This window comes from Mytilus trossulus, chromosome 4 (genome assembly GCF_036588685.1).
Source record: "Mytilus trossulus isolate FHL-02 chromosome 4, PNRI_Mtr1.1.1.hap1, whole genome shotgun sequence".
NCBI lineage: Eukaryota > Metazoa > Mollusca > Bivalvia > Mytilida > Mytilidae > Mytilus > Mytilus trossulus.
Window position 1 is genome coordinate 83,757,932 of NC_086376.1, and position 22,349 is coordinate 83,780,280.

Genomic DNA, 22,349 nt, shown 5'->3' on the forward strand with positions numbered 1-22,349 from the left:
TAACAAATCACTCTAACAATGTTACATTTCTATGAATAGTTAAATATTTGGTGGAAGGAATTATATTTTCATATATACTATTATCTGAGCAATTCAGATTAATTGTTTCAGTAACTGTTTTATATTAAAAAAAAAATTAAATTCAAGCCAAGACAAGACAAGGAACATGAAGTTCCTTCAATCTACTAGTTCACAAAAATTAAATAACAACATTAAATTGATGTATCTGTCAAAGAAAAGAGGGTCGAAAGATACCGTGGGGACACTTAAACTGATAGATCGAAAACAAACTGACTACGCCATGACTAAAAAAGAATGTTCTATACATTTCTTTACGAATGATTATCTTCTATGTCATTATCAACTAAACCCAGGATTCAGTCTTACGTAACCTAAGGGCGGTATAAGTCACTGGATGTTGATACTAAAAACTTCCAAAGATAATAAGAGTATATACAAAGAAAGCTTCTATAATTATATTTTTTAAAAAACGTTAAACTTCCCCGCCCTTTTCTGTATTATTCATCGTTTAATATATCAGCAGATTGTAGCCTTATTTATTACGTTTATTTCAACAGATAAAGCCGCATCCAAGATTGGAACTAAATAGATACTTCTCTACGAGAGTAGTTCAGGCAGGGCTTCTCAACGAAAATATTGAAGCTAACCCTTTTTAATTTCAACTCCACATTCTGCTGACTAATTCTGTGTATAATAACTTTTGTAAACGTGTCTATCCAATTAACCTACATGACTGATTGAATCTGGTTCATATCTTGACCATGTAAAGAATTTATAATGTTATTCAGTTAAAAACTAAACGCAACGACAAAAAACAAACACAAATTCTATTTTCTATATAAACTATCCAGAAACATTCCAGTAGTAACTGTGTATGTAGTATATTTCATATAATGAAGACATTATCTTTCAGACAGTTTAATTGAGGCCTGGATCTGGCATGTCAGTAACTGCTAGTAGTCCTTTGTTAATTTATGTATCATTGTCATTATGTTTACTTTCTTATGTTATCTTTTCTGACATCGGACTTCTGACATCGGAGTCGGACTGCTTTTGAACTGAGTTTTAATGTGCGTATTGTTGTGTGTTTGTTTTTCTACACTGGCAAGAGGTATATAGGGAGGGTTGAGATCTCAAAAACATGTGTAACCCTTCCGCATTGATGCAACTCTCTCTGACCTTTGCAAGTCTTGTATGATTTTAAATTCAAGTTTCTTGTGTACAATTTGGAGTTTGTTCATTATCACTCATTAAACTAGTATATATTTTTGTTTAGGGGGCGGCTGATGCACGCTTCCGGGTGCGGGAGTTTCTCGCTGCATTAAAGACCAATTGGTGGCATGTCTGCTTTTTGGTCGGGTTGTTGTCTCTTTGACACATTCTCCATTTCCATTCTCAATTTTATTCTCTTAGTTGAAATTATATTCAGGAGCTTTTTGTCATGAATTCTTAATACACAAAGTAGCTGATGACAATGACTTTTATTGATTCAAAGATTATTTTAAATATGGTAAAGGAATTAATACACAATTAGGGGAAAATAAAATTGACCCTCATATGTTTTACCATCATCTCTTCCTTCCTTCATTGCAAATTAGAATTATTGTTTGTGCAATATTATATGTGCATATGTATGTTTTAAGAATATATCATACTTGTATATGTTTTCTAAAGTTAAAATGTTGAAATATACTTTTATTTTAGGTGATTTAATGTCAACAATACAGCAAAAAGGGATTTGCAATGTCAGGAATCTGATGTTTAGTGGTGTCGTTTGTTGATGTGGTTCATAAGCTTTTCTCGTTTCTCGTTTAGTCTGTTGGTTTAACCGTTTAAATGGTTTTCCCACTAGTAATTTGGGTGCCCTTTATAGCTTGCTGTTCGGTGTTAGACAATGTTCCATGTTGAAGACCGTACCTTGACCTATAAATAGTAAAATCACGAAAATACCGATTTAAGAGGAAAATCTAATCGGAAAGTCCATAATTACATGGCAAAATCAAATAACAAAACACAACAAAAACGAATGAACAAGAACTGTCATATTCCTGACTTGGTTCAGACATTTTTTAATGTAGAAAAATGGTGGATTAAACCTGCTGAAACTGCAACTTGGATGGAGAGTTGTCTCATTGGCGCTCATATTACACTTTCTTAATAACTATTTGTAGATGTCGCATATTTCACAAAATATATAGTAAAAGAAAATTTTCAATTTCTAAGAAAAAAGTAAAATAACAACTCCGAGAAAAAATCTAAACGGAAAGTCCCTAGGCAAATGGCAAAATTAAAAGATTAAATATATAAAACTTACATTTTCCGGACCTGTTACAGGCATTTTCTAATGTAGAAAATTGATAATTATACCCGGATTTGTAGCTGCTAGCTAAACCTCTCACTTGTATGACAGTCACATAAAATTACATTAAAATGATAACGAAGTGTGAACAAATCAAACAGACATAATAGGTAAAAAAAAAAATTAAAAAAAAGGGTTACAGAACTGTGTGGAATAATCGTACTCACAAGAGTGATATTTTTTCTGGAACCATTCACCAAATTATTTATCATTAGATCAAATAAAGGCATTGTCTTAGCTTTATTTTTGTTAAATTGCATCGAAAAGTTCGTAATCATAAAAATAATTTATAGATCTATGACTGTTGTGAATATGACAATGCACCACTGTCGTACTGAACATAATCCATGAATAATACAAAGACCTGAGTAAGGCAAAATGTAATCTTCAAAATATTGATGGTTTTCTGTAACTAAAGAAGAAGAAGAGGCTGTCTTAATGTTCATACAAACCAACTTTGAAGACAATATAATTGTTCAGCTTATTAAAAATAAAATCTTTGCATTGCATAATATGTTTTTCTTCTTAAAATGTCCTGTAACAAGTCAGGAAAATGGCCATTGTTATATTATAGTCCGTTTCTGTGAGTGCTACATTCTAGTGTTGTGTTTGAGTTGTATCGTAGTTCTCCTCATATATTTGATGTGTTTACTCAGTTTTAGTTTGTAACCCAGATTTGTTTTTTCTCAATCGATTTATGAATTTCGAACAGCGGTATATTATAATACTACTGTTGCCTTTATTTACCAGAGCCGAACAGCAAAATCAAACGTGTGGCTGCCTGTTACTATGTATTGCTATCAATGTGGGGTCCCTTCAAAAGTTTTACGTTCATAATATTTTTACTGAATGTTTTGCTGAATAATTTTCAAGTCCTGTTTTATCCTTTTGCTCTTAAACTGTTTTCGGTTTCTTACACATCCTAAGCTTAAAAAACATGCCTTTGAACGTTCCTGATGACGGGAAATCAAGAAAAGCTATTTCAGACGCATGAAATTTATCAGGTGGTGTTTATATTTTTTCATCATAGTTAACAGGATTAAAATTTCGTACACCAAACACATGCGTTTAAAAGAGGGACGAAAGATACCAAAGGGACAGTAAAACTCATAATTCTAAAACAAACTGACAACGCCATGGCTAAAAATGAAAAAGACAAACAGAAAAACAATAGTACACATGACACAACATAGAAAACTAAAGAATAAACAACACGAACCCCACCAAAAACTAGGCGTGATCTCAGGTGTTTAAACTAGGCGTTGCCAAAATTAGTTTAGCTCAATCATTTGTTTTGTGCGCTGTTTTGTTGACTGCTTTCTTTTATTTCGTTTTTTTTTTGTGCCTTCTTGGTGACTTCGCTTCTGGTTAAGATTACTATGACTATTTTATAATGTATAGCGTGCCTCGTTATATAAGATTGTACGTTGCAAATGGTTTGGAAAGAGGAAAAATAACAATAATACCGAACTACAAGAAAACGGAAAGTGCCTTATCAAATGATAAAATCAAAAGCTCAAACATCAAACGAAGGAAAACAACTGTCATACTCCTGACTTGGTATATGGTAGAAATGTGGCGGAAAACATACTGTTCTACATTTTGTTTAGATACCAAAGGACGATAGCTTCGTTGTGTACTAAATATTCCTTAAGGAAGTACGTTACTTTCATCTAATTTGCATGACTTTATCATCTCAAAACCTTTTTTTTTTAATGATTTATCCTTTCTGTCTGTGATTGTCTTAAATTAACTTTAGATAAATGCCAGCACTATATCTCACTTTGTTTTTCTTGATTAGTTATTGCCGGTGCAGTTCAAGGTAAAGTCTAAAACATTCTTTGATGAAAACTTTCCAAAGAGTAAGGAACTGAATAACTTCGTTTTACGATATCTCCTACCGTTACAATGCATTTTAATTGGGTTATTTTGCATGTGCATCATTGGTATATCTTCCGTTCATAGTATCTATTAATCTTCAACGTCCACATTTGAACTTCGAAAACTGGAGAATCAATATGCTTTATATAAATGCATTTTCATTTGTGTATGCTTTAGCCAAATCACTTTGACCATTCAAATAGTATTAGATTTTTTTCAAGTTATACTCATCTGACCTGTTTCAGACCCTAGTATCAAAATAAAATGTACACCTGGTCTATAAAATTGGAATTGTTAATGTTATTAGAATAATTTTTTTTAGTTTGTTTCGTTTTTTTAAATTGTTGTTACATAGATATAGGAAGATGTGGTGTGAGTGCCAATGAGACAACTCTCCATCCAAATAACAATTTAAAAATTAAACCATTATAGGCATATACATATTAAACTATAAACTGCAGTGCTTTATTTATCGCGTATAAGTATAGATACATGTTATAGATTTTATCACATCTCAAAGAAAACCTTATTTTTGTCTCTCCCCCCCCTCCCGCCCCCCCCCTTCTTAACGTTAGTGAATATGTGTTTGCATGTGGAGAGATGATGTGAGTTTTATATTTTTATTTCTGTAAATTGAATATTCCATTAAATTGTCATTGTACTTTTTATAGAAGATAAATAATATGTGGTTTCCCCGATTCAATTGTGTCCCCTGATTGAGGACTCGTGCTATATAGATATAGGAAGATGTGGTGTGAGTGCCAATGAGACAACTCTCCATCCAAATAACAATTTAAAAAGTAAACCATTATAGGTTAAAGTACGGCCTTCAACACTGAGCCTTGGCTCACACCGAACAACAAGCTATAAAGGGCCCCACAATTACTAGTGTAAAACCATTCAAACGGGAAAACCAACGGTCTAATCTATATAAACAAAACGAGAAACACGTATATATTACATAAACAAACGACAACTACTGTACACCAGATTCCTGACTTAGGACAGGTGCAAACATTTGCAGCATATAGTTGGCTTCAACATGTGTATGATTAAATTAATATATAACAGCATGACAATTGCTAGATTAAAACCTGACAGAACTTTTATTATGATAATCTTGTGCATCTAATATGATTACATGCTTTTACACATTTAATTATACAGGTTTCTCAATGTGCGACATGTGTTTTGGGATAATCTTCAACAGAAAACGTTAATAGACAATTTAAATAGAGTTTTATTTTTAACTTGGTAAACTTAAGTAAATATATATGAATGAATATACATTAATTGGTATTTCTGGATATGAAAAACGCTTTTCGCATATTTTACAAATTTTAATGCACTTTTCAGTCCTTTTTTGTTGTTGACGAAAAAGTAAAATCACAAAAATACTGAATTCAATCGAAAAGTCCCTAATCACATGGCAAAATCAAGTGACTAAACACATCAAACGAATTCACAAGAACTGTCATACTTCTGACTTGGTACAGGCATTTTCAAGTGTAGAAAATGGTGGATTCAACCTGGTTTTATAGCGCTAAACCTCCACTTTTACAACAGTTTCATCAAATTCCGTTATATTTACAAGGATGTGTGAACAAAACAGACATAATAAATAAAGTATGGGTACAACGGTCATCACTGTGTTACATCACTGTGTTGCAATCTTAAATCACTGTGTTAAATTATAGCAACTATGTATGTCTACCATTTCAGTTGTTTAACTTGATTGTCTTGGTTCTCTTTCAATACTTCTTCTTAAATCAAACCAAATGTATTTTTGTAGAGGCTAGTCCTTCGCTACTGTCTTTATTTATTAAAATGGCGTATGGACCCTAAACTTTCAGTTCAAGGTTCATGAATAATGCTATTCTTTAAAATTTTATTTTCAACTTCATACCGCAACTTTAACACGTAAGTGTATTTTCAGTGATTCTGGTAGTTTTATTACGGTTGTTTATTTAGGTTCTTTTCATTCATATATCAATTTAGCATTCATGTATATCCTTTAGTTCTAATTAAATTATAGAAGAGAATAATGTGCTATACAACATATTTACAAAAAACAAAAGAAAAACTTGTTTATACAATATATGAAACAAACATAAACATGTGTGGACATTACACGGGACATGTGTTTTTTTGCAATGCACTATAGTGTTACATAATTATGTTCCATCCAGACAAACTTTCTTCATTCTCTTTCTTATCCCACAAACTTTCAAACCGTTGGGTTTCGTACTATCCAAAGGAGGATAATTAAAAAAATATTTGTCTTGTGCGCACTTAACGCACGTCTGCCGTAGATACTAAATTTAGTCCTGGTATCTATGATGAGTTTATTTACAACCAATGGGTCGATGCCACTGCTGGTGAAGATTTATTTCCCCGAGGGTATCACAAGCTCAGTAGTCAGCATTTTTTGTGCTGACATGAATTGTCATTTATATATTCATATTTATCAATTTACTGTTAACAAATTTTTGAAATACGAAGGCTGTTCTACCTCAGGCATACATCACCTTAGCTGTATTTGGCAAAACTTTTAGGAATTTTGGTTCTCAATGCTCATCAACTTTGTACTTTATTTGGCCTTTTTAACTTTTTTGGATTCGAACTTCACTGTTGAGTCTTTTGTAGACGAAACGCGCGTCTGGCGTATATACTAAATTTAGTCCTGGTATCTATGATGAGTTTATTTAAATCCGTGTGATATATTGATATTTCCGCAGCAATAAACATATTTATTTTAAGAGGGACGAAAATTACCAAACTCATAAATCGAAAATAAACTGACAACGTCATGGCTAAAAATGATTTGTTTTAGACAAACAGACAAACAATAGTACGCATGCCACAACATAGAAAACTAAAGAATAAGCAACACGGAACTCCACCAAAAACTAGGGGTGATCTGAGGTGCTCGGGAAGGGTAAGCAGATCCTGCTCCACGTGTTGCATCCGTCGTGTTGCTCATGTTAGAACAAATCCGGTAAATAGTCTAATTCGGTAGTCACATTCATGAAAGGTATGTGCAATTGTGACACATAAAACATAAGTTCTTGTTCTAGCACAGGTCAAATACATGTAATTAGAAACATCAAGAGCATTTTTGATGAAATCTTTATAAATAATTAATATTCACAAGGACATATCTAAGCAGCACAAATTATGATTACGTTCAAGAAAATACCGGAATGATTATTATTTTTTTAACAGAACAGACAGATTTATTTATTATATTAACTACTTGATTTTATATGCATGAGTCTTACTAATACAAGACGTTACAATCCTATTGTTCGTACGTAAATTATATATGGAAGCTACATAACTTGGTTTATTCTTTCAAAGTAAATGAATCATTGTTATCTTGATAATATTTTGCAATACTCTTTAGATAAGATATTTTGGTGTATTGATGACTCTATCGAATACATGCAAGGCTGCATATTTCAACTGTATTGTTGCAACTTATAGATTTCTTTGACATTTATTCTAATTTAAAGCCATCTTTCGTTCGTTAGTTGTCTATGTCGCGTATTTTTTTTTTTGTAATAAACTGGTAAACTCATAAAGGTATATATATGACGTACTTATAAATATAATTATTTTCTGTGACTGTATCTTACATTAATTTGTAGGATCCTTTACTATAGATAATTGAGCTGATCTGTAACAATAACATCTCCATGCCTTATATATCATGTACTGTAGTACGCCGCTAGATTAAAACTGACGAGGAAAGGTAACACTCGACCACTGAAAGCTTTATTATTGTAGAGCCCAAGTGGTCGTGTGGTCTAACGTGACGGCTGCAGTGCAGGTGATTTGGTGTCACAATATCACAGTAGCATGGGTTGTAATCCCGCCGAGGGAAGAACAACAAAATTGCGAAATTCAGGATTCACGGTATGTTTTAAAAATGTATACTTTTTATAGTTGACTATTGGATATTTGTTTTGAAAAGAAAGACACAAGTGTATGGTATAGTTTCAGAGGTCACGACACGTGTCTATGAAACATAATATATCTAATATGCTCTGGACCAAACCATCCGGGGTGAAATGCTATGCAGCGACTCACCAGCGACTCACCAGCGGCGGAGAACGACGCCCCCATCCAATGTGGGAGAAAAATAATAGAAAGCAAAAAAAAACACAGACGAATAAATTAAACATTTGAAAAACTATAAGAAAGTCAAAGAAGTTTTTTTTTTTTTTTTTTTTTTTTAATGTTTTCCCATTTCCAATGGTTTCAATAGTATTGCAAATTATGCAACATCATTTTAACATCACGATAAAATAAAAATAAAAAAATAATTGAAGATTAATTTAATACTGATATTCATTTTAATGGATTTTAATAAAATTATCTTCACGATCAAGTAAATCAATGCTTATCATAATGATAACTGCACTTTTATTGCATACAATTTGTAGCAGGCTTTGATGGAAGCTTTATTCTATAACAGTAACAGCTATTACAATTTACTACTACGAGAGTAGAGTGTGCAATGGTGTTTTCAAATTCAAAATTTGCAAAGCTAAGCCTGCCAGAACTTTACATCAGAAAAGTTTATAAAAGAAAAATAATAGTTTACAAATTCTTTTGATATCAATTTCTCAACTTTCCTTAAATAGGACACGCTAGCTATATAAGCTCTGTGTTTAAAATACTAAGTGTATGTCATCTTATAACATGATCAAAGAGAGGTAAGTAGACCAAGAACTGCGGTTAATATAACCTGTTTACTGTAACTAAAGCATCGTACTGTACAATCTTTGTGCCGGAGTCGAATGAATTTGTACAAAATTCTTGAATTGGTTCTTCTGCTAGATGTGTGTAGTGTTTAGGGTTGGATGATTATTTTTTTTTCCATTTTCAACAACTATCTTTTGAAGTTTTTAAACAAAATGACGAAAACATTTCTTGGTATTACTTTTATAATATGTTGTACAGGAATTGTAGGAATAAGGATTGATGAATATGACGTAAACGTTATTTACCTATTACAGTGCACAGTTGGGTTTTTTGAAGTAAAAAAAACCAGGCCCTTGGGAATACAGTTTTGTTTTTAATTTTTTTTTTATACCACACACCTGTCAATACTGCGCATGACTTATCTAGTTTTGAGTGAATTACAAAAATCTCAATTTATGAATAGTATAATGAAGAGGAGGACGTATATTTGTGGTACATACATAGAAAACTCAATATTTTATGCAAATGATTTAATATTATACGGAACAAGATATGATAGCTGTTTGAGACATGAAGAAGACTGTTGTTATTTCATAATAATGATACCTCCGATCATCATGATGCCGTCCTAAAAACTTTCGTAGGGATGACTACAGGTTTAACAATATGAAACATTTCTTTAATCTCACCCTTTAAACATTAAATACAAGGTCTAGAATATCGTCTGTACTGGAAGATATGCACGAGTCTAAATTGAAAACTACGTTCAAACCTATATATATATTCCATATGCAGGTGTTGATGAATTGTTGCTGCTAGTATATAAGAATGGAAAGCTCACCAAAGGAAGATGACGTAATCTCTTCTGTTGTAAACTTTTTTCTTAACGGACCTTCATTCTTATTTTTTAGATGTTAATGTAGGGGATAATAGTTGACATATGTTCAAATATTGTTAATCAGTTAAGAACAGACAAATCAAGGTAACGCATAAACACTGAAGGAATTGTATGAACCTCAAAAGGAGAGAGACAAGATGAGACATCATGTTACGCGTTACCTGCTTGGTATGCATCAGTACTATGCAAATTCACATTCAGTCCAGCTTTCAAAATAGCTATACATAGTTTCCTACTGTGACATTTAAGCTGAGTAAAAAAAAATATAGTATGTGGTTCATACAACACATGAAACAGTTGTCCAGGCAACGTACCCAGTATCTCGCTCTTTCTTGATTCATATCAATATTTATTTAAAAGTAAGTAAGTAAATAGTTAAAAATTAAAGTTTATATAAACTAAGTATAGATACCAGAATTAAAAACATGAATGTCAGACGCGCGTTTCGTCTATAAAAACTGATCAATGCATTCGAATCAAAACTTTACAAATTCAAAATTCTAAAGTGTAAGAGTTTTAGAACCCAAATGTCTTTAAAAAAATTCCAAACACAGCTAAAGTAATCAGTACGTAGTATTTCGAAAAATTTCAAGTTATTTAAATATATGATCTTATTCGTGATAACTCATGCCAACATGGACGTACTGTCTACTGGGCTGGTGATATTCTCGAAGTTGACACCTCCACTAACAGCACTGTCATCGATCCAATGGTTGTAAATAAACGTATCATAGTTACTACGATTTTTAAAAATGTTATACGTCAGACACGCGTTTGGTCAACAAAAGACTAAGCAGTGACGTTCTACTCTAGATGTTAGATATGAGATGTGAACATAGAAACTACTGTTGTCTTCGTTAAAAATAATATTTTGTTTGTATGAGACTTTTTTTTACTTGAAAGTAAAATACATTTATGTCTAGTACACTAATTATTTATATGATCCAGAGTTGGACTAAATCTTTCAACTGAACCTTCCTTCAAGATTGAAAAAGAGGAATGTTAAGGTAAATGATTGAGAAATTGAATGTGTTATACTTTTTGACGAGTGAAGAGAATTGGATGGAAGTTATTTAGCAGCTCTTTGAATATTTTAGTATCAAAATCCGATCTCCTTACACACAAGAGAATATACTTCACTAAAGTTATGAAGCCCATTTTTTGGCGAATAAAGTAGATGGTATTTCTACATACATGCATCATGGAACTTTAAATAGACGAATTTTATTCAGTATAAACAAAGTTAAAAAGAAATACAGCTATTGACGAGATTCTCGACTTGTAACAGGTGCATAGATATGTGACGGAGTTCAAAAAAAAATATGGCGAGTTTATTAAATAAACAATACATATCATCAATAAGTAAAAACAAAAACAACATGGAAAAAATATGATAAAAGAAAGACTACACAAAAAAACAAAACTGCAACATAAACCAGGCAGGGAACTAATGTGGTTCAGAAGAGTCTGCATTCTCTGTTCTACTGGTGACCTCAACTGTGTTAACCAGTTTAAATAAGTTGATCTAATCTAGTAATTTAGCATCAAACAATAGCGGAGTTGTCTTTATAATATAAAGGCCCATTCGGTCACTTAAACCTAACCCCGAATGTAGGGAGGCACAAAACTGTTACGGTTAGACACAAGACGTTCATAAAATACAAAACTGAAAACATGAGCATCTTTGTGATTCTTATTTTCGGAATGACAATATAGTTGTTACATTTGTTACACTTGTTTTTGAACATTGTACATTTCTATGGAACCCACTGGGTTTTTCTTCCGTTCTACACTTTTATTTCGACAAGGCATACTTCAAACAGGGGCTTGAAATATAGGATACCACAGGAACATTGAAGTCTGTGTCATTTTTTACTTACATAAAGAAATTACCCACTGAAGGTCTATAAAGAATTAAGCATCTTGACATTAAGAATTTTCTCATTGTGAACACATTCTCAATTGATAATAATGGGATGGGATGTTGCTTCATATCATGTTTTCATAAATTTAGTTTACTGCTCATGTGACGACATCGATCCAAGGGTTCCAAATGGTAACAGTAAATTCATCTTTTCTGAAAATGAGTGTGTTCTCCCTTTCCTCATTTAAGAAATCCAATGAAAATTTGTTTTACAACTTGCAATGTGCCACTCAACTATCACAAATGATGTTTCCATTACCGATGCACCTTAATTCTGCCATATTTGATGGAAGTGTGTCATTTTACCTGTCTTTCGTAAGTAGTTGGTTGTGCTTTGTTTCGTAGACTGTTGTTTATAGTCTGTTTTTTTCTTGTTTTCCTATAGCAGTTTCTGTTTTCTTCTTGATGTCTTGTCATTTCCAGTTTAAGAAATTCAAAACTTGCTGCTTGTGAACTGTAGAAGGAAATGATTTGTAGCATAGATTAATACTTTTCCTTGATTTGTTGTTTGCAACATACGAATACCATGATGAATAGGAAAATTTAAATTATACCTCTGGTTTCAGGATATGTTTAGAATTTAAAACAATGTGTGCCAAAATTATCTGATGTTTTCTTTAAATATAACCCTTAACATATGTAAAACAATTGCTTATATACTATTGAAAATATCAGCCTTCATTAGACACAATTTTTTAATAAAGCGCACATGTTTCTAACATGATACATTTTACATTTTTTTGGTTTCAAAGATTCTGTATCCAGAAAATCTGTTAATTTGACTGTCCCTTTGGTATCTTTCGTCCCTCTTTTACATACAGTATCCTTTTTTACGAAAATCAATGGATATCTTCAGTAAATAAATAGGCTGAGTTTACAAAATTAACATAACAATCAAATCAACTTCACAGCTTTATGTCATCAGATATCATAAATTCAAAAAACAATCAACTCCCAGTGATTAGCTTCTATGACTAATTCATAGAACGAACCATTGATGCGACTACTGAGGATAAACTATTTCAAATAAACATGCAGTTCAATGAACGTTATTTAACAACTAAATGATTGTGAAAAGTGGCATGTCTAACGTGAATGTTAGAAAAATAATAGAGAAACTAAAGAAGCCCAGTGTACGAAACATGCTAGAAATGGTTTAATTGATAAAATAATAAAAGTTATCGTCAAGTATGATATTGCATGCATTCAAGATACATATTTGTGTTTTACTCGTCCTTATAATGTGTTTACTAGACAAATACTGAAAAACTCATTGGTTAGGCAAAAAGAGAACAAATGAAACAAGGGGGCCAAACGATTTCGTATGTCAATTTCGACATGGGTATATTTTATTGATTATGAAAATGTGTACCAAAATCAAAACGTTGCCGAAGAAGTGGCTGAGTTTACATAAATATTAACAGATTCTTATTTTGCAAATTTATACTTTTAGTTTTTACTTACCTATTTAAATTGTTTAAAACATATCAAAAAGTCACCAAATATAAGTATTGCAGTTTGTTGCTACTTTTAAATTAACTATACTAACAAGTAAGTGACCGGGATTAAACATAAGGACCCTTCTTTAGTGTCCAGCATATGCCTAATACGGAACGTTCCTCTTTATAACGCTAATAACATTTTTGTGGGTTTGTAAGTGATATAATTGCTTTAACATTTAAAAATTAAATTCAGTGTGGTTTTTCATCTGAAACCTTTCCACGAATACGATCACGATCCCGCCTCCTCCGCAGATCTAACCTTCAGTGACATACATTTTGATTTCCTTGGTAAGAACATAACACTTAAAATCAATTACATACTTGAAATTTTATTAAAACGTGTTAACAAATATTGCGTATCGAATTAATGCATTACTTAATCATTTCATTACTCATGATTAAGTCTATATAAGATTTGACATTCCAAGTATTGACAGCATTAATTTAAGATGGCTTTTCATAAAGCAGTTATTAGTTTTGCTATAGTGGTAAGCTATGCTTTTATTTTTTATTGAAAAAATATAGTTGCAATTGTATCAGTTGAGGTCATTCAATGAGCCTTTTTTGTACTTTGACTTATATTTTTTTACTTTTTACACATTGTGACTTGGATGGAGAGTCGTCTTATTGGCACTCATACCACATCTTATTTCTATTTTTCATACTGAATAATTTTAATTTCTGAAATTTTCTTATTTTGTGTTATTACTGATACGGGAAAATGAGATCATCTTGTACGTTGACCTTGGATGAAAATGAAGAAAAAGATGTTTGATATAATGCTTCTTTCATGAATAATTCAAGTTCATTTGATTTATTTTTCTGTTTTGAAAGATGTTTCCATAGATCAGAAACTAAACACATGTGAAATAATTTCAATTTAAAACATCGGAACTGCCTTGTACACGATGTAGTAATAAAAAATGATTTTGTATTTCAGATGTGCTTAATCTACCCAGGATGTCTTGCACAACTTTTAGGTAAATCCAAAAATAAGAATAAGAAATCTATTTTGACTGAAATTGACTACGAAAAAAACAAGCTTACGTCCAAATATTTCGAAATTTTTCAATTTTTAACGTGTGCTCATTAAATAACAAAATAGGTTACATTATTCAGTATATTTCAATTCCTTGATACATTCATTTCACAATACAAATGATTTTTTTTTGTTGTATTTTTTTTCTTTTACATTAATTTAATATCAGTAAATTTTGCAATTAGTTGGTTTAGGTTTAGTTTTGTGTTTTGTGTGTTTGTTTAGTTTTTAAATTGTTTTTATTTATTTAAGATGGCTGTGATAATCGACCAAAAGATATTGTCTTTATACTTGATGCATCTTCCAGTATATGGCCAGTTGATTTTCACACACAGCTTAAGTTTCTCCAAAACTTAACAAAAACGTTTAATATTGGTCCATCTGATAGTCAAACTAGAGTTGGGATTGTTACATTCAGCAATTCATGGAAAGTCGAATTTAATCTCAATGAAAAAATGAACAAACCAGACTTAGCCAAGGCCATTCGACGAGTAAGACATCTAACTGGTGGAACAAACACGGCTGACGCCATCAATTTTGTTGCAGACAATTCATTCCTTCCTGAAAATGGCGCACGTCATAATTCTACTAAAATAGTGGTCGTTATTACCGATGGAGAAAGTTACTACAAGGACAAAACAGCAGCTGCTTCTGAAAAACTTAGAGAAAAAGGCGTAAGCGTTTTTGCTATAGGCGTTGGCTCTCAAATTGATTTGAAGGAGTTGGAAAGCATTGCCAGTGATCCTTCTGACAAATATGTGCTGGAAGTTTTAAATTACAGAGGTCTAAAGAAGATTGAATCTATTTTACGACAGAGAACCTGTGAAGGTAGGAATATAAGCTAAAATTATTTTATATATTTGGTGCGTCAGAAGCAACTTTTTCGATTTACTGCAAATCTATAGTTTGTTTAACTGTTAATCCTGGTATCTATGATGAGTTTATTTATTAACAGAAAAGCGGGCTTAGAATATTTTCAAAATTGAAAAATTATTAAACATATACTGGTAATTCAAATTAATTAATACTGTGCTTGGAGAAAAAAGTATTGATGCTAGAGTAAAAAAATCTTCTCCTATCTTTAAGATCTTACATATTGGTTTTTTTACTTCTGATGATTTTATATCTTTGAATCTTCATATTTGATAGTTATACAGAAATCAAAATTAAACACCTTTTTTTTCTTCGTATCAAGGTACAACATGTGTTTTTCTTTTGTTGCCAATGAGGAATGATTAAGGGTTTATGTGTGTGTGTTTGCAATAAACGTAGTATTACTCTATAAATCTACTTTACTTCACTTTAAAAAAAAATTTACGAGGGAAATTTTGAAGATAGATTATTATGCACTGTTTGTATTTTTACTTGTTCTCAAAAACGGAAAATTTTAAGAAAATAAATGTTGCCACTAACTACGAGTTAATGTTTGTTAACTGCTTTTTCAAATTTTGGAATGTTTCCCGCACACACATCAATGATTATTGTCCGGGTTTGTCTTTGTTTCAATTCCTTTTTTAGAAGTTGTATTAGCTCTTCAATGTGTGTATAAGCTCTGTATAAAGTGAAAAGACATTTATTGCAAAATGCGTATCTGTGCAGTAAGTTGGCACAGTTAATGTTATTGTATTGACCTTAAATAGTTTTTGACTATTTGTTTTGTCTCCTGTTGGTTAATAGAGCATCTTCAAGTTAATCAAGTTTTAACTGTTTTATCTTTTGGGTTTGGGCATCATTGGTGGATGTGGTTAAGAAATCTAGAACAACCAAAAAAACGATATTTTTAGCTTTAATGACTACATATTCGTAGACAGTTTTTACTTTTCTTTTTTGCTGTACGGCTCCAATGTATTAGTTCAACATTTGCTTTTCAAATCTTTTGGTATATATTTACATTCCTGGTTAATATTGACCTAAAACCCTTGCATATTAAATGACTTTTAAATCGTGTTTCTAACGAAAATCTAGTGTTTTGTGTATGTTATTTTAGTTATAATGGCATCAACAATTGCCACAACAACTCCAGCAACGATTCCTTCAACCGCCAGAACAACGATGAAACCTTCGACAACCCCAAGAACAACAATGAAACCTTCTACAACCCCAAGAACAACAATGGAACCTTCTACAACGACAACAACAGAATCACAAACTACTAAAGAGCCTTTAACACATCGTCCAAAAATTATAAAAACAACACCAGGTAAACAAATTATTTCAATTTATATTAACTACGGGAAGTGGTTAAGGCGACAGATTTTCCATAATGTAAAGGTTCAGCTGAAACGTCAAATTACAAAACAAACTCGGAGGACAATTCAAAACGGATAGTCCATAATCAAATGGCAAAATCAAAAGCTCAAACACATCAAACGAATGGATAACAAATGTCATATTCCTGACTTGGTACATGCATTTTCTTATGTAGAAAATGTTGGATTAAACCTATTATAAAGCTAACTAAACCTTTCACTTATCATTGGGTTATAAAACTACTGTGGTATTCTAGTTTACAAGGAACGTGCACATCAAATTATTTATTCAAAGATGATAGTATATTATTGTCTTAAATTATCAACACATCTTTTGATCGTTGTGCTTTCTAATGCGTTTTGATTTTAGCTTTTGGTCTTGGTGAACTTAACGAAGGTAGTTCCAAAAAGACCATTTGTTGGAACAGAAATCATATTGAACGGGTTTTAAATAAATTTTTCTTACATAAAGGTATGCATGCAGTCCTTACTTATAAAATGTACATCTCTGTTATATGCTCTGAACATGTTAATAGACTTGAACCTGTTATATATAATTATTTAAAATTAAAATTGTATGTTCTTTTGTAGCTGCTGAAAAGTTGCAAGCAGATAGTGATAAAATCACCAGAAGTACGTATCATTATAAAGAAAATTTTACATTAAATAATGATACTCAACTCACAACACGTGTTTCATTGTGAAAAAACAAATTTAGCATTTTTTTTTTAACCAAAGTGAATATAAAAAATCACGAATAATTATTGGTAATATCGACTTTCCCTGTTTGAATATACCCTGAAGTTCGGTATTTTTGCTAATCATGGTATGTTTTTAAAGTGTCCAATCTTTTGTCGGTGATTGCAAATCATTCTGACTAGTTTTTACAATTTTTCAGACTGTGGTGGAAAACCTGCTGATGTTTTCTTCCTCCTTGATACATCCGGAAGCATTCTTCCTTCGGATTTCAAGAAGCAACTGGACTTTGTTGGAACCGTTGTAGGAATGTTTGACATATCACCAGATAAGACCCGGGTTGGGGTATCAACTTTTAGTCACGAATACAACCCTATGTTTGGACTAGAACAATACCACGATAAAGATTCATTGCTGGGTGCAATTCAATCTGTTCCCTATAGTGGGGGTGGCACTGATACCGGACATGCCTTGAAACAGCTACGTGAGCGTGAATTCTCGCGACAATTCACGAGACCGAGTGTCGCACATATTATCATTGTTCTCACAGACGGTTTATCCAGATTTCCAGATCAAACTAGAAAACAAGCTGCAATGATAAAGAAAACCGGAAGTTATGTGTTTGCTGTTGGCATTGGAAACAACATAGATCAAAATGAATTATCAAACATTGCTAGTTCTCCGGATAGTAATAATGACAAATATGCTTTCCAGGTCACAAACTTTGATGGTCTTAGAACATTAAAAAATATACTTGCAATAAAGACATGTGAAATTGCGTCGTTTCAGCGAGATGAGAGAGGTAAGAGCTATGACAAAAATCCAATAACTTTTGTTTCTTTTTTTTTTTTTTTTTTTTTTTCTTTTTTTTTCTTATAGAGGAGCGAAATCAATGAAATGATTAGCACATATAATATTTTAATTTATATAATATTAGTTTATGATATATATGTTCCTGTTTTTACATATGTATATATTGCATGATACATTTCTAAAAATATTTTGAGAGCTAATAGTTATTTTATGGCTCAATGAACAACAGAATTCATTAAGTCAAACTTATGAAGTTTTTATTCATTTGTTTTGATTTTAACTTGTATATCCTTAGTATATACATTTCTAAGTTAAAAGTTGTTTAATATAACTAAACGACTTTTTTTTGCAGTTTGCCGGACAAATAAAACCAGTGACATTATGTTTGTTTTTGATTCGGCTTATTATGGATATAAGATGTCTAACTTAATTCTGGACCTGATTCAACAAGTTTCCATGTATTTGGCAACAACTGGTGGTAAGATCAAAACCGGGATACAGTCTAATTCTTGTTTGAAAGAGTCCATTAGGCCACTGTCGGCTAATCCCATTGAAGTAGTTCAAGATTATGATGCCCTTCCTCAACTGATCACGGACTTGCGCATCAAACAGTTCATGTCTGCAAATGGAGGTCGAGGAACTTCCACGAAAATGGCAGTAGTGTTTGTCGATAACACTCTTTCAAAGACTGCTGAGCTTCAAGTTTTGCGATCAAAATTTCGAAAAATAAACTTTATTTTCGTTCAGACAGGCAATGAAGTCACTGATAATAAGCTGCAAAGGATAGCCGGGAAACCATATTATGTTGTTGAGCTACAGTCTGATAGTCACGCTACAGTTCAGCATCTTAATACCCTACTCTGTGAAGGTAAGACTACTATTTGATATAAATTACTTTATATAAAATGCTAGCGCACTATTCTTTTTATAACTGTTTGAGTATTTGAATAAGTCAAATCAATCCAGTTATTTCTGTAATAGCGTAGAGATTCAGGCATATGAATGAACAGACGTTGATGGATGCAAAATAAGTAACTTTAGGAGAAAGAACAAAATTGATCGGCAAGCAGTAGGGATCTTGTAGTTTGTTTAACAAAAAAAAATACGACTAAGATTGATCGGAAGTCATGAATATTTATTCGATCAGTATATTAGAACTTACGATCAATGAATCTTAAGCGTAAGTTTTTTGTGAAACCGACTCGTGTATCCAAAAACAATGTTATGTATGCCTTTGATATGTCACCTTGTGACAATCAGGCTTAAAATCTAGGTGTTGATCGATTTTCAACTAGTACAAAACCGTGTTCATATTCCTATCACACTCGCATGTTCTCGTCCTTACAGAAATAGTTTTTTTTCTACTAGATGTTCCATCTACTCAAAGAGATATATATTAATAAAGTCTGAAGACTCATTTGTAGCCTTTGTCTGTTTTCTGCAATGGTCGGGTTGTTGTCTCTTTGACACATTCCCCATTTCCATTCTCAATTTTATGTATCTTAGCAATTGTTAGATACAAATAAAGGCAACAGTAGTATACCGCTGTTCGAAAGTCAGAAAACGATTGAGAGAAAACAAATCCGGGTTACAAACTAAAACTGAGGGAACCACATCAAATATAAGAGGAAAACAAGGAAACAACAGAAACTCTAAAGTGCAAAAAAAAACCACAACCGACAATGCAACACACACACAGAAAGGAACTATAAGATAATATTTGCCATTTCCCTGACTTGGTACAGGTCATTGAACCTGGTTTTGTAGCTGGCCAAACCTCGTGCTTTTACGACAATGTTAAATATAATACTAAAATGACAACATTACATGGCAGGACTATTCAAATAAATGGAAGAACATTCAGGACAGAGAAAGACACAAATAACAGTACAATAGAACATTACGATATGTTAATAGTTTTAAAGGTACCAGGCTTATAATTTAATACGCCAGACGCGTGTTTCGTCTACATTAGACTCAACAGTGACGCTCAGGTTAAAATAGTAAAGAAATCCAAGCAGTGATGACTCAAAATTCCAAAAGGTTGGGCCGAATACATTGAACACCTATAAAGAAGTAAGTGCCAATAAGGGACGAACGCATTGAACATGTGTGAAATTGATATAAAAAAAACAATGACTTAAACAATTTGCGACTTTACCAATTCATATTCTATGATTACATTTCATTGTTTATTTTGCAGGTATATAAATAGAAAGACAAAAGGCGACTGCACGTTTTGTAAATCATCCTCCTGCTGTGATGTGTTGTTGTTTGAAAATAAGTTACATGCATTTGTGTTTACGTTGCTTCTAACTTATTTATTCATGTATGGACATCTTTTTTTTATTGATTTTAATTTTTGTTCACATATCATCTTTTCCCATTGTTATCTTGCATTACATTAATGATAATAAAATTGAAATTTGTAGTATTTGTAGTTGGCTTTACTATAAAGTATCAAACAATTTTATCAGATAATCAATCAACTCAGTTTTAATTTGTTTTTAATACAGTTATATGTCAATTGGTCAACCAGGATATAGTTAAGCTACACCCTGTTGCAAAGGCAAAAGTTATGCTCCTTTTTATCCAACATTTCATCCATTTTCAGAACCCTAAAATTTTTACTGGGGTATTTAGGATATGGACTACAACACTGATATTGTTAAAAATCCATGCTTCATACTGACATGCGATTTGATGCGCTGAAATACAGTTGTTTCGTAAACAGTAGATCTTTCGTAGATGAATTATTCGTATAAGGGAGGGTGGGAGTTTCTATGGACGAATAACCGATATTATGTTTGTAATGTTAATGTAACCAGACTCAAAATATTTTTTTTCTAAACTATTGTAACTTTTTGATGGATTCATTCTTGATTCTATTGCAATGCAACATTTCTGCATGCTGTATTTTTCCAGTCGAAATCATTGTTTAATCTTTGTCGTACCACTCTACAATCTATGAACTTAGAAATTATTCCTGTTATTCAACTACAGATTTATTGACTGATGGTAAGGTACTCTAAGTAAATGAAAACAAGATGTAAAGTTTCACATCATTATGATATGTTAGGTGTTGTTCATAGTTGAATTCCAGAACACCTGGTAAACTATCCATGTAAAAAACAAAATGGTAGTTTTTAGGGTTTGGATGTTTAAACTTCATTTCAAAAGACTTTTCCCAGAGAGAACAAAATAAGTACAACTGTCTCCTGGGATTATGTGTTAATATTGGATAAAACTCCTTTCAACTAGCTTTCAATTATCAACTTGGTTTCAGACTATTAGTAAAACTAAATAATCAATTTTGACGGATCAACAAAAAAAATGCTAGTATGTCTATAATATTGAATTGAAACAGAAGGGTGTTTGTGGTTATATATCATGGGATGTATGATAACCACTTTCCTGTTTATAGATTGACAGGAAAAAACTAATCTACAATATCCGATTCTAAATAATACTGCATCTGCAGATATTGAGTATCTGGCGGATGTAGACAGGACATACCTACCCTTGTATTAAAATTGATACTATAATCCCTAACCTCTTATTAGACTTATTACATAAACACTTGACAGGTTTTGTTGGTGTTGACCATGCTTTTCCGATATATTTTATAAACTACGTACATATGGTCTGTCTCACTCTTGATTTAAACATCGTACTAAACATTGTAGTTATTTGCCACAATGCTTCATAGGGAAAAGTTTGTATTAACTAAAGATATTTACTCAACTTTCCTTTAGGGTGGATAAGGGCATAGAAATATGTTCACATGCATGGGGTCCTCTTATCCAGTAGTAAAACTTGTGCTACCTATATGCATCCGTTTGGATGTGCGGAAAGTATAAATAAAGCGCAATGTCCAGGGACAGAATGTAGACGTAAATGTACTCTACAGCAAATTTCCTAATGCTTGCAGAGTAAGACTGGTTAGCTTGCTTGCTTTGTTTGTATATTACCGATTGTAATTGAGATAAATTTCAATCAAATTTAAATATAAAATTTACTTGTTTAATAATGCCAGTCTACATTTTTGCAGATGTCAATCTTAATTACAATAATTGAGCTAACGTTTATACTAACAAAGCAAGCAAACCAGCCAAAGTTTTACTCTACAAGCATTAGGAAATTCGCTGCAATAAACCCTTGCAACAAGTCTTTGATAAGTCAGTAATTGGTTTGTTACGAAGCAAAAATCCTTATTTACTTGTGTTCCCTGCAGTCATTCGGGTAAACCAAATTACC

At 32.1% G+C, this 22,349-nt stretch overlaps 1 protein-coding gene and 1 long non-coding RNA gene across 3 annotated transcripts; one reads left to right on the top strand and one right to left on the bottom strand.

Moving 5' to 3' along the window:
• Positions 1 to 11,465: 11,465 nt before the first annotated feature.
• LOC134716161 (uncharacterized) lies at positions 11,466 to 13,349 on the bottom strand. The gene is made up of 2 exons (XR_010106834.1): positions 13,258 to 13,349; positions 11,466 to 12,247 (listed from the first exon to the last, which is right to left on the bottom strand). It is a non-coding gene; the product is annotated as an uncharacterized LOC134716161 (long non-coding RNA).
• Positions 13,350 to 14,125: 776 nt separating this feature from the next.
• Positions 14,126 to 20,526, top strand: LOC134716162 (cartilage matrix protein-like). Of its 2 annotated transcripts, XM_063578958.1 has the most exons (8): positions 14,126 to 14,275; positions 14,587 to 15,162; positions 16,322 to 16,393; positions 16,424 to 16,534; positions 17,175 to 17,216; positions 17,482 to 18,081; positions 18,445 to 18,960; positions 20,296 to 20,526. In XM_063578958.1, exons 1-8 carry the CDS (start codon positions 14,236 to 14,238, stop codon positions 20,301 to 20,303), a joined length of 1,965 nt encoding a protein of 654 aa, XP_063435028.1. In that variant the 5' UTR covers positions 14,126 to 14,235; the 3' UTR covers positions 20,304 to 20,526. The 2 variants fall into 2 exon arrangements, with proteins under 2 accessions (XP_063435028.1, XP_063435027.1); XM_063578957.1 differs by having other exon boundaries at positions 16,322 to 16,534.
• Positions 20,527 to 22,349: the final 1,823 nt, after the last annotated feature.